This window comes from Ursus maritimus, unplaced genomic scaffold, assembly GCF_017311325.1.
Source record: "Ursus maritimus isolate PB19 unplaced genomic scaffold, ASM1731132v1 scaffold_10, whole genome shotgun sequence".
Taxonomy (NCBI): domain Eukaryota; kingdom Metazoa; phylum Chordata; class Mammalia; order Carnivora; family Ursidae; genus Ursus; species Ursus maritimus.
Genome location: NW_024423344.1, coordinates 1532253 through 1544606, shown reverse-complemented (window position 1 = coordinate 1544606; position 12354 = coordinate 1532253). Strand labels below are relative to the sequence as shown.

Genomic DNA, 12354 nt, shown 5'->3' with positions numbered 1-12354 from the left:
GTACTGAGCAGAACTGAGTAGTTTGGCAGACAGTGTGTGGCTCACAGATCTTAAAATATTTGCAAACTGGCCCTTTACAGAAAATATTTGTTGACTCTTGTTATGGAGTATGGTCCACAAGAATTCAGAATTTCATAAGCAATTTCATGGAGTCCTTCTCGGAGGTGAATAATCAACAGCATAATTATTTTATAGAACGGGATAGTCTTATCAGTAAATATAATAAAAACCTTGCTGTTTAAACGGGCAGAAATAAATGTTTTTACTTGTTTCAATTACTGGGAAATATCTTCTTATTCAATGCCATGCATAAAATCTGCAAGTTTTCATTTTTCCATAGTCATTGAGAATTGAGCTGGATATTTAAAAGAGTATGGATATTCCCCAAATCATTGTGTGCACACATAACACAATTATCTCACAAGTGCAACCCCACCGTCGGCTAATTCGGGAAGATGGGAAACCGCTTTTCGCGAAGCCTAGGAGGTGGCTTGGGCAGGCAGCTCAGTGAATGGCGTGCTCTTGCGCATGCTAGTTATCTTGCCGTTGGCGCCAATAATGCGCAGGCGCGTTGGCTCCGGCGACGGCCTTTGCGGAGGGGCGGGACTTACAGCCGGCGTCTCTTCTTGTAACTGCGGCTGGTGGCAGCGCCATTTTGAACGTGCGGCTACCGCGGCCGTGAGTCGGATCTGGCAGGGCAGCGCGCTAGAAGACCTACCAGTCTTCTCTGACTATTTTTTTCTATATTCCATTTCTGTAGGTATATACAGAGATACAGCTATAGTTCTAGAATTATATCCGGTGTCTGAAGTTAACTCACTAAGATGATGTTAAGAGGAAACCTGAAGCAAGTACGCATTGAGAAAAACCCGGCCCGCCTTCGAGCTCTTGAGTCCGCGGCAGGCGAAAGCGAGCCGGCGGCCGCCATGGCCCTCGCGCTGGCAGGGGAGCCGGCGCCACCTGCCTCCGTGCCCCCAGAGGACCACCCCGATGAAGAGATGGGATTCACCATCGACATCAAGAGCTTCCTCAAGCCAGGCGAAAAGACGTACACGCAACGCTGCCGACTGTTCGTGGGGAACCTGCCCACAGACATCACGGAGGAGGACTTCAAGAGGCTCTTCGAGCGCTACGGGGAGCCCAGCGAGGTCTTTATCAATCGAGACCGTGGCTTTGGCTTCATCCGTTTGGTGAGTGTCGGGCCTAGCCGGTGGCGGTGTCGGGGGAAGGGGGCGTGAAGGGAGGCCCCTTAGAGGAGCGGGTCGCCGCGGGCGGCCCTCCACGTTCTTCAGCCGCCTTGGAGAAAACCCTTGTCCCAGCTGCGGTTTTCGCTGTGGCCTGTGAAAACCGCGGCGCCTCCCGTCCTTGTCTTTCCCGCCGTGCTGGATTGTCCTCTCACCCAGAGCGGCGTTTTAGCCCGGTATTTCCGATTAGCGGGCTCGGTTTCCCGTCGCTCCGCGATTGCTGTCGCCAACGTTTTCTGCTCTGCGCGCGTCCGGCTTCGCTTGCCCCGCGCTACGTAGGCTTCGGCTAACCCGGCCCAATGGGTTCTAGTTCTCTGGTTCCGACAAGATTCAGAAACGTTTTGGGGTGAGACTTCTTCCAGGAAAAACTGTTGTAAGGTAAATGAATTAGATATGAATTTGGAACGGAAGCTTCGGTCTTACCAGAAATTTCATTGGGCATGGAGGACCAACCAGCGGACTCGCTTCTTAAATATTTTCCAAATCATCTCCTTGGTTGCAACCCGACTTGCATGCGTTTAACGGTAAACCATGTTGTTTCTCACCTCAGCGCAGCCCACCTTTAACTGCCTAGTTCTTAAACTCTGTAATACTGGGACGGTGTCGAATTGTTACGTATCTAATGTAGGATGTTCTCTTTCCAAACATTCTGGACGTTTCCACGTTTTGGGGTGGGGAGTATATTATATTTTACGTGCACATTTTAATGCTAGAAGAGTACACATTTTACTTTTTAGTCTAAGTCTTAAAAGTTTTCCAATAACATGCAAAAATTGTGCCTCACACATTTTTTTTAAAAAAATTCAAACAGCGGGGGTTTGCTCTTACGGGACAAAATACCTACCTCGGTTTTCCTAAGTGCTTTGTCGTGAATTCCGTCAGTGTCAATTAATATAGCTTTATTGTATTTTGTATTTAGATGCTTGATTTTTTTCCCAACAAAATATTTTTCTTGGAGACACTTTTACACAAGGGCTTTTTGTGTTGTGTTGCCTTTCTAGTTTGACCGTCGAATTTTATGTGCATGGCAGTTTGTGGAAGCTAATTGGAGTTTTAACATTCAAAATCGGGTTCTCTTCATGATTAGCCAAGGCAAAATTTTAATATGTAGATAGAATTGATTGTAATTTAATGACGTATTTTTTAGGGAGAACATTTAAAGTCTAAGTGGCTTCAAGAGAGGGTGAATCTTCATAGGGTATATATATATGTATATATATTTTTAAAGATTTTATTTATTTGACAGAGCGAGCAAGAGAGGGAACACAGGCAGGGGGAGTGGGCGAGGAGGAAGCAGATTTCCTGCTGAGCAGGGAGCCGGATGTAGGGCTCAATCCCAAGACCCGGGTATCATGACCTGAGCCAAAGGCAGACGCTTAACGATTTAGCCACCCAGGCTCCCATTCATAGGGTATTATTAATGAGACCTGGAAATTCTCTTAAAATTGAAGTTATGTAATCAGTGCGTTTTGAACGTAAAGTTATAAATAGTTATCTTTTGGACGTTAGAGAAACAGTCTGTCATTTGGTAAAATTATTTTTAATATAATTCCAAAAGTTATCTTAAAGGAATTTAGGTTTCTACAATGAAGTATTTTAGGCAGTTTTTAGTAAACTTTTCCAAAAGAAGTTATTTAACATTTTCATAGTCTTGAGCCTCTGGCACCCTGTGGTCTGTTCTAAAGTTGACATTCTGGAGGAAGAATGGTAGGACTGCACATCCTTTTGTTTTGGAAGCCTTACACTTAAAAAATAAGCCAGTAGTAAACATTTTGACATGGAAAAATCTTCTTCCATCTTTAAACCTACTAATAATCCTTTTTTTCCTTTAGTGTATTAGCCCTGTCCAATAGAACTTCTGCAGTGATGGAAATGCTATGAGTAATGTGCTGTCCAGTGTAGTAGCTACTAGCCGTATGTGACTTTAGGGCACTTGAAATGTAGCAATTGTGCGGGAGGATTTAAACTTTAAATTTTTATTTATTCTTAAATTTAAATAGCCACATGTGGCTAGTGGCTATTAGCTTTTAGTTTCTTTACTAAAAAAAGTCTATGGGATTATGAAATGGGGAGGTGAGGACAGCTCTTGTCTGCTCCTTTGGGATATGCTCCTCCAAACCTATCATGCTGTATTTTTTGTGTAGGAATGTTAAAAATATGTCAATGGGAAATTAGAATTTAGCTTACAATTTTGACTTTATGGATAACTTTACTGTTTAATCTGGGCTGTATAATTAACAGGTACATTTAAAAGCCTTCAGTATTTCTGAGCTATTATGTATCTTTTTCTACTTAGGAAAATCATGTAGTGTATACCTGATTTGAATGTAAGTAATGGTGTAGTGGCTATAGTATGTAGTGGTGGTGTAGTGGCTCTATAATGGTGTAATTTTATTTGATTTATATTTTTAGGAATGCGTTTTACTTGTTCAGCAGTTAATCTTCAAAATTAAATAAATTTTCTTACCTTGCTGGTTGTAGGTTTCCGGTTAATTGATTAGGTGAGACAAGATTTTGGAGATGGTGTAGGGTCAGCGTTGCTAGTATGTAATGGGGAGGAAAAAGAATTGAAGTGGCATTTCCTCATAAAGGCCTAATCCATATTGTGAATCCATGGTACATGAGGGTTGATATAGACTGTTTATTTTAGATACATTTCCTGGAATTTTAGACCTAAAAGCTTCTTTTTTAGGTTTTGACTGGTTACTGATTGGCTAAATTAACTGAGAAGTTGTAGTGTATTTTTTAAAAAGTTTACTTATTTAAGTGATCTCTACACCCAGTGAGGGGCTCGAACTGACGACCCCGAAATTAAGAGCCACATGCTTCTCAGACTGAGCCAGCCAGAAGTCCCAGTGCTGTATTTTAAAACTAGTTTAATATAGTTAAAACTGGTATTAGTTTGACTTGAACTTTGTTTCTGCTTTTATCTCCCCCTCCCCTACTTTTAGCTTTAGTGAACCAGACTTCTGGTAGTGATTCACTCAAGTGTGGTTTCTTTCCAACAGATTTACATCTCTCCCTAGTCTTATATTATTTTCCCTATCAGTCATGCTAGCAATGCTGACCCTAGACCATCTCAAAAACTGTTAATTGGGAATTTGTTAGAAATGCAAATTCTGAGACCCCACCTTAGATTAGATCTACTGAATCAGAAATTGTGGGGTTGGGGCCCAACAATCTTGGGTTTTAATTAGCCCTCCATGTTATTCTTATGTTTTCTAAGGTTTGAGAACCCTGTTGTAATTAAAGAGTTAAAAATAAACTGAATTTGCATTAATTTAGCCATTGGGGAGGACTACATACTCTCCCCTTGTGTTTTTGGTTTTTAATAATGAAATACTGTGTGCTTCTTACCGAATGTCAAATACTAGAGAAGATTAGTCATAGAATCTCCTTAGTGGGCCTGTCCAGCGTATAATTTCAAGTGCTCTTTTAGTTCAGGGAAGTTTTCTTATTACAATTTTAATTCTAGTGAAAGATTGTCCCCTAACACATTAAACGTAATCACTGTTAAACTTTGTGTGATTTTTCTATATCAAAACATATCGTACACATTCTATTGTGATTTGAGGTTTTCATTTAATATCTCTTTGACATTTTCTCATATCATTAGATTGATTTTTAATGACCATATTATATGGTCATTACATGCAGTTACCCAGTCAACTTTCTGTTGATAGACTTGAAGGCTATTTCTATTTTGCCTCAGTGGATTTCCTTGTACTTATAAATTTAGTACTCTTGCAGTGGTGAATTTTAACCACTAGCCAACAATGAGAAAAGAAAATGTGCTTTGGAAAGAGCCTTTCGAAAGGGTCCAGTGGACATCATGAGATCCTAATTCAAGCAGTCTCTATCTTGGGGTAGTCACTTAGTTTCTTGTTATTTTTTGTATTCCTTTAAGTTAAAAACCTATAGTTTTACTTTTTATGCAGAGTGATGCATGGACACTAGCTGGAAGGAGGGATTTATGGTGTATTGGTAGAGATTATGGATTCTGTATAGGTCCAGGGGTGAGTTACTTCCATCTGTCTAGGCCTGTTTCCCCATATGTGTAGTGGGAATAGTAACAACCCACTTTGTAAGATTGTTGATAAGGATAATGGAAGCTAATTTGTGTATGTGTGTGTATTTATACAGGTATATATATGTATATTTATATATGTATATTTATATAAAATAATGAATGGCTAGTATATAGTACCTACTTAGTAAAAGTTACCTTGTTATTGTTGTTCTGTGGCATGAAGTAAAGAAATCTTTGGTTTCATTTCAAACACATTATTTTAATTGATTTTACAGATAACTTTAGTACACATTTACAGCAGTGGTTCTTAAGTGGGGTGGTTTTGCTTCCTAGGGGACATTTGACACTGTCTGGAGACATTTTTCATTGTCAGAAGTGGGGGTTCTACTGACTTAAACCTCCTGTAATGCACAGGACAGCCCCCCACAACAAGAATTTTGTCCATGAAGTCAAGAGTGCTAAAGTTGAGAAGCCCTGATGTAGAATTATTTAAACCATGAAGAGCATAAACTTTGAAGAAGGATTATGGTATTGAAAACTCCTGACAGCATAAACATTTGGCCCAAAAGTACTAAAAATTGAATTCACTGCCAACTGTAAAAAAATTACTTGATTTAGCATAAAAGTTGGGATTTCCTGCTTCTCTGGGGGGGGGGTATGTAATGTTGTGAATATACTTGACTGAATCTGAACAGGAGATGCCCCCTGGAAGCACTCTTCAGTTTTATTTATTTCATTTATTTATTATTTTCTTAAGATTTTATTTTTAAGTAATCTCTACTCCCAGTGTGGGGGTTGAATTCACAACCCCGAGATCCAGAGTGACACACTCTATCAAATGAGCCAGCAGGCGTCCCACCACTCTTAAGTTTTAGGAAGTCCTCACCAGGTTCTCTTTATCCTCCTACCCTTATAAACATTTTACTATGAAAAAATTTCAGATATATAGTAATGAATATCCATAGATCCACTATCTAGATTCTCTAAGTTTTGTTAGTTTTTTCCCACTTATCTATTCATCGCTCTCTGCCTATCAGTTCTTGACTCTTTGAACACTCTAGCATGCTTATCATTAACTAGAGTCCAGTATTATTTTTTGAGGCATTTGAAATCATACAGTGAAATGCACAAATTTTAAGTGTACAGTTTGGTGATTTTAGACAAATAACATTTGTTTAATTCAAACTCCTATCAAGATACAGAAAACTATCATCACCCCATGAAATTTCCTCGTGCCTCTTCCCATCCCCAGTTAGACCCAAAAGCATTTTAAAAATCTATGCCTTTCAGTTGTTGGATTATATGACATATTAAGTACAAAGTAGCTATTGCTTGTTAGACATTTATTGGATGCTTGCGGTTCCTTTAAGAATAGCTTAAGTTAAAAAAAATTTTTAAGAGTAACTTTTATTTATTTATTTATTTTTTGAGATTTTATTTTTAAGTAATCTCTATATCCAAGGTGGAGCTTGAATTTAACAACTCTGAGATTAAGTCACATGCTCTACTGTCTTAGCCAGTTAGGCACCCCAAGAGTAAGTTTTAAAAATAGGTATTTTGAAAATCTATAAAAAGGTTAGATTCATTTGTCCTTATAAAATTAGTTCTGTAGATAGATTTTTGCATAAGTGTAGTCATTTAAACCTGTCATGAATATTTTAGGGATTGAATAAGGATCTATTGTGATCTTAAGACTTTTTTCATAAGACAGTATATTTGCTCACTAACAAGTGCATATAAAACTTCTTTCAATTCTCACTGGAGAGTTCTCACAACACAAAGAAAAAGAACATACCTATATTAAACTTATAAGTTTGTTGATTATGTTTAGATGTGTGTATTCTGTACCAACAATTCTTCAAGAAGGACCGTCCCTGGTGGTTTCAGCAGTGAATGTATTTTTTAGTTTATAAATGCGCGTGCACTTGATTCTCTCTATAATGAAGAGAACTCTTATGGCCCATGAATGTACACGTTTGCCTTTCTCAGTATAATGGAGAAATGTGTAGCCCATGAAAGTATTTCAGAAATGGTTAACAACATCTGATGGTAGTTTTCATAGATGATATAAAAAAGAAATAAAAAGGAAAGGGGATTTTTCTGGCATTGGAGAGGTGGGATGTTTTATTAAGATGTAAATGTCAAAAACATGGAATATATGGGAAATTACTCTGTTTTAAATAATAGCTTCCTGTAACTGGTGCTTGGTCTCAAAAAAAGTAATTACAATTTTCTTTAATATATGTAGGAGATTTAAAAAAGATACTGCTTCGAATATTTAATAGCTCGTAATTTCTGAATAGATAATCTTTTAGTGATGACTTGGGACATTGGGATATTTAAACATACTTACTGTTGAATAATTAATACAATGCACGTGATACCAAAATTGAATGACACAAAAACAAAGTGACCCTGTTAGCCATTTCCAAAAGCTACCCAGCTCTTCTCCCTAGAAACCACTATTTAAAATTATTTGTGTTACTATCATCTTTAAAAAGTGATTTTTCCTCCTAAAAAGGAATCCAGAACACTGGCTGAAATTGCAAAAGCAGAGCTGGATGGCACCATTTTGAAGAGCAGACCTCTCCGAATTCGTTTTGCTACACATGGAGCAGCCCTAACTGTCAAGAACCTTTCGCCGGTTGTTTCCAATGAGCTACTAGAGCAAGCATTTTCCCAGTTTGGTCCTGTAGAGAAAGCCGTTGTGGTTGTGGATGATCGTGGTAGAGCTACAGGAAAAGGTTTTGTAGAATTTGCAGCAAAACCTCCTGCACGAAAGGCTCTGGAAAGATGTGGTGATGGGGCGTTCTTGCTAACAACGTAAGTTTTAAACATCTCATCATCCTTCTGTGCAGTTGCAAATGGGCTTCTCTCTGTTCTGAACTTCTGTCTTTCCTTGTACAGTTCATCATACTGTCTTGGCATATGGTAAGTAGGTGTTGAGTGAATATTCACTGAATATAAATAAGGAATTTTTGTGTATCTCCAGGAGTCAGACTTCAGACTTCAGTATTATTGATTCATACTTGAATCTTAGAAATGTTTTCTATTATGATTTTCATTCAGCTGACTGAATGCTATATGTGCAGGAAAATTTTATATTTAAATGATAGATGAATGACATTTTAATCAACTTTTTAAATGCATAGTTTTTTTTTTAGTTTTAGCAGAACTGGATTTTTTACGTATTATTAGGTTGTTTACAGAATTTCTGGAAATTCGAGGGAATTAAGCTTTGATGCTATGCTTTCAGCAGAAATACAGCTAAAAGAAATGCCCAACTTCTTCTTGAGATTGATAAGTACATAACTTTCATGAATTAAAATGCACCCAATTTTAAATGTAAAGCTCACTGAATTTTAACAAGTGAATATACTTATGTAACTTATAGTCACAGTCAAGTAGAGAACATTTTCATCATCCAAACAAGTTCCTTTGTGTTCTTCTGCAGTATTCTCCACCCTTTAACTGTGTATTAGACAGCTATTGATCTTTCTGCACTCCTATAAATTACTTTTGCCTTTTCTAGTTATTTCATATAAATGAAATAGTATGTACTCTTTTGTGTTTGGTTTCTTTCTTTCTTTCTTCCTTTTTTTTCTTTTTTTAAGATTTTATTTATTTGACAGAGAGACTGAGAGAGCATGAGCAGGGCAGAGGGAGAGGGACAGGCATACTCCCAGCTGAGCAGGGAGCCTGACTCGAGGCTCTATCCCAGGACTCTGGGATCACGATCTGAGCTGAAGGCAGACATTTAACTGACTGAGCCACCCAGGTGCCACTTGTGTTTGATTTCTTTTGCTTGGCCTAATATTTATGAGATTTCATCCATACCATTGTATCAATATTTTGTTCCTTTTTATGGCTGAGTTTTATTCCATCATATGGACATAATCACAGTTTGCCCAGTGATTTAAGGGTGGGTGAATGTTCAAGTTGTTTCCAGCTGTTGGCCATTTTGAATAAAGCCATCGTGAACATTTGTGTAGAAGCTTCTTGCGAACATTATGTTTTCATGTGGCTTGGGTAATATTTAGGGGTAAATGGCTGAATTTTCACCTTTATAAGAAACTGCCAAATTGTTTTCCAAAATGGTGGTACCATTTCACATTCCTACCAGCAATGAGTGGGAGAGTTCTAGTTTATAATTGCTCCATACATTCACCAACACTGGACATTTTTAGTCTTTTGGATATTCTAGTGAGTATAGGAGCGTCTCATGGTGAGTTTAAATTTTATTTTCCTAACTACTAATGAGTAGTATTTTTTCATGTGTTTTTTGGCTATTTTTATATCTTTTATTAAGTTTCTGTTGAAATTTTTTGCTTATTTTTTAATGGGGAGGTTTGCCTTACTGAATTAAAACATCTGGATACAGGTCTGTTTTATGATGATTTCTCCCAGTCTGTGGCTTGCTTTTTAATGTTTTAAATAGAAAGCAGAAGTGAAGTATAATTTATGATTTTTTTTTTCTTTTATGATTTGTGCTTTTTGGATCCTTGTATGAAATTTTTGCCTTTCCCAAGGTAGCAAAGTTTTTCTTGTGCTTTCTTGATACATTTTATAGCTTTTTTATTTATACCGGTGATCCATTTTGAGTATGATGTGAGGTAACAGTTCATTCTTTTTCCATACAGTTATTCATTTGTTCCAGCACCGATAATTGAAAAGATTATGATTTCTCCTTTTTTATCTTCTATCTTTATCAAAAATCTTGGGGAAAAACGTCTGCGCTATCTTTTGTTTCATTGATCTGTATGTCTGTTACACCAATACTTCTTTTTTTTTTAAGATTTATTTTATTTTAGATTTTATTTATTAGAGAGAGAGTGAGCCTGCGAGAGCAGGGTGGGGGGAGCACCAGAAGGGAGAGGGAGAAGCCGACTCCCCACTGGGCAGGAAGTCCCTGAACTGGAAGTCAGATGTTTAATTGACTGAGCCACCCAGAGCCCCTGAAAGATTTTATTTTTAGGTAATCTCTACATCCAACATTGGGCTTAAATTTACAACCCTGAGATTGAGAGTTGCGTGCTCTACTGACTGAGCCAGCCAGGTGTGCCCCACACCAATACTGTACTTTCTTAATTACTTTATGCTAAGGTTTGAAATTAGATAGTATCACCTAACTTTATTCTTTTTTCAAAATTGTTCTGGGTATTGTTGTTTTGTATATTCTTACTTACTTCATCTGTTTATTTCCCAGTTTGAGTATGGTTAATGTACAATGTTACATTAATTTCAGATTATTTTTACTGATTTTGAAATCAGCTTGTCAATTAAAAAAAAAAATTCTGCTGGGCTTTTGATTGAAATTGCCTTGCGTGTACAGGTCATTCTGGGGAATGTTGACATCTTCACAATACTGACTTTTCCATTCCATGAATGTGGTGTATCTCTCCATTTACTTAAAAATACTTGTAAGTAATTATAATAATAGTCATTAAACCTCTTGCCATATTAACATGCCTTTCCTTTCAGTTTGCCCACGACAAAGTTCTTGATGTTCATCCTTAGACTTTACACTGGATTTGTTGTAAAAGTTCCTTAGTTGATTATTGTATTTTTTCCTTTTATCTCTGTTAGTAATAAAGTGTACCCATTTATTGTATTATTGGTTGGGATCATTGAAATATTTTAGGATTTGGGGGACTGGATACAAAGACAATATAAAATATCTGTTTTTGGCCCCACAGCTTAGTTTGGTGATTTGTAAAGCATTTTCAGTTTGTTTTAGACCGTTAAGCATTCATGCTAAAGCTGTCATTCATGTTATATCTGTTTTACAGCACTGCCAGTTTATTCCCTCAGATACTTTTTGGTCTTGTTCCCTTTGCTTAGAGAATGTGTGCTCCACATCACAGGCCTTGTTCCATTTTATTCACCTTTTGCTAAGATGTTATCTTCTCAGAGAAGTAGTTTTATCTTCATATAGTCATCCCCTCTGCAGTGTCACTGATACTCTCCTCTCCCAGTTTATTTTTTGTCATAGCATTTACTGTTTTAATTTGTATGTCTTTCTGTGCAGTAGAATGTAAGTTCTATGAGGGCAGAGGCTTTGTCTTGTTTAACACTATAATCCTAGCACCTATGTTCTTTTTTTTTTAATTAAATTTACACTAACTTTGATTCTAGTATAGTTCACATACAGTGTTATATTAGTTTCGTGTGTACAGTATAGTCATTCAGCAATTGTATATCTTACTCAGTGTTCATCAGAATAAGTGTGCTCTTAATCCCCTTCACCTATTTCACCCTTTCACACCCCCAGCCCCCAACCATCTGTTTTGTTCCCTGTAGGTAGAGTCTTTTTTTTTTTTTGGTTTGTCTCTTTTGCCCTTTGTTTCTTAAATTCTGCATATGAGCGAAGTCATACGGTATTTGTCTTTCTCTTATTTTGCTTAGCGTTATACTCTTTTTAGCACCTGTAGTCTCATAATTCCTGGCCATAAAGTAAGCTAATAATAGTTATTTAATGAAGAAAGGAAGGAGCTAAAGCAATAGGCAAGGCATGTGGTTAGTATTTTTTCCACTGCGGGCTTTGATTAATTGGTATTTTTTTAAAGTTATATCCAGGCATTGGGAAATATTTAACTATTTTTTTTTTAAGATTTTATTTATTTATTCGACAGAGATAGAGACAGCCAGTGAGAGAGGGAACACAAGCAGGGGGAGTGGGAGAGGAAGAAGCAGGCTCATAGCAGAAGAGCCTGATGTGGGGCTCGATCCCAGATCGCCGGGATCACGCCCTGAGCCGAAGGCAGACGCCTAACCGCTGTGCCACCCAGGCGCCCCAATATCTAACTATTTCTTACAGGTAGCTTTTGGAATAATTTAAAAACAGTTTTGAGGGAATGGACCAGGTGTTGAACATTGTATTATCTGCCGTATTTCATAATCATGAGCATGTTGGATTTTCATAGCCGTATTGTTCCATTTTTCAGATGAGAAAACTGGCTGAGAGATGTTAAGTAAATTGTGTAAGATTACACAACTAATAAATGGTGGATTTTAGTCTGACACCGCATCCCTTGCTTTTCATTTTGTGCTACAGGTGGAATTTTTTATAGACTATCCTTG

General features: G+C 37.5%; 1 protein-coding gene across 1 annotated transcript in view; it reads left to right on the top strand.

Moving 5' to 3' along the window:
- The first annotated feature begins 628 nt into the window (after nucleotides 1-628).
- PSPC1 (paraspeckle component 1) overlaps nucleotides 629-12354 on the top strand; it is a 71529-nt gene continuing 59803 nt past the window's right edge. Inside the window, exons 1-2 of the mRNA XM_008692106.2 lie at nucleotides 629-1190; nucleotides 7796-8097. Of these exons, the coding sequence (XP_008690328.2) occupies nucleotides 825-1190; nucleotides 7796-8097 (668 nt within the window). The 5' untranslated portion in view covers nucleotides 629-824. The remainder of the gene's footprint in view (nucleotides 1191-7795; nucleotides 8098-12354) is intronic.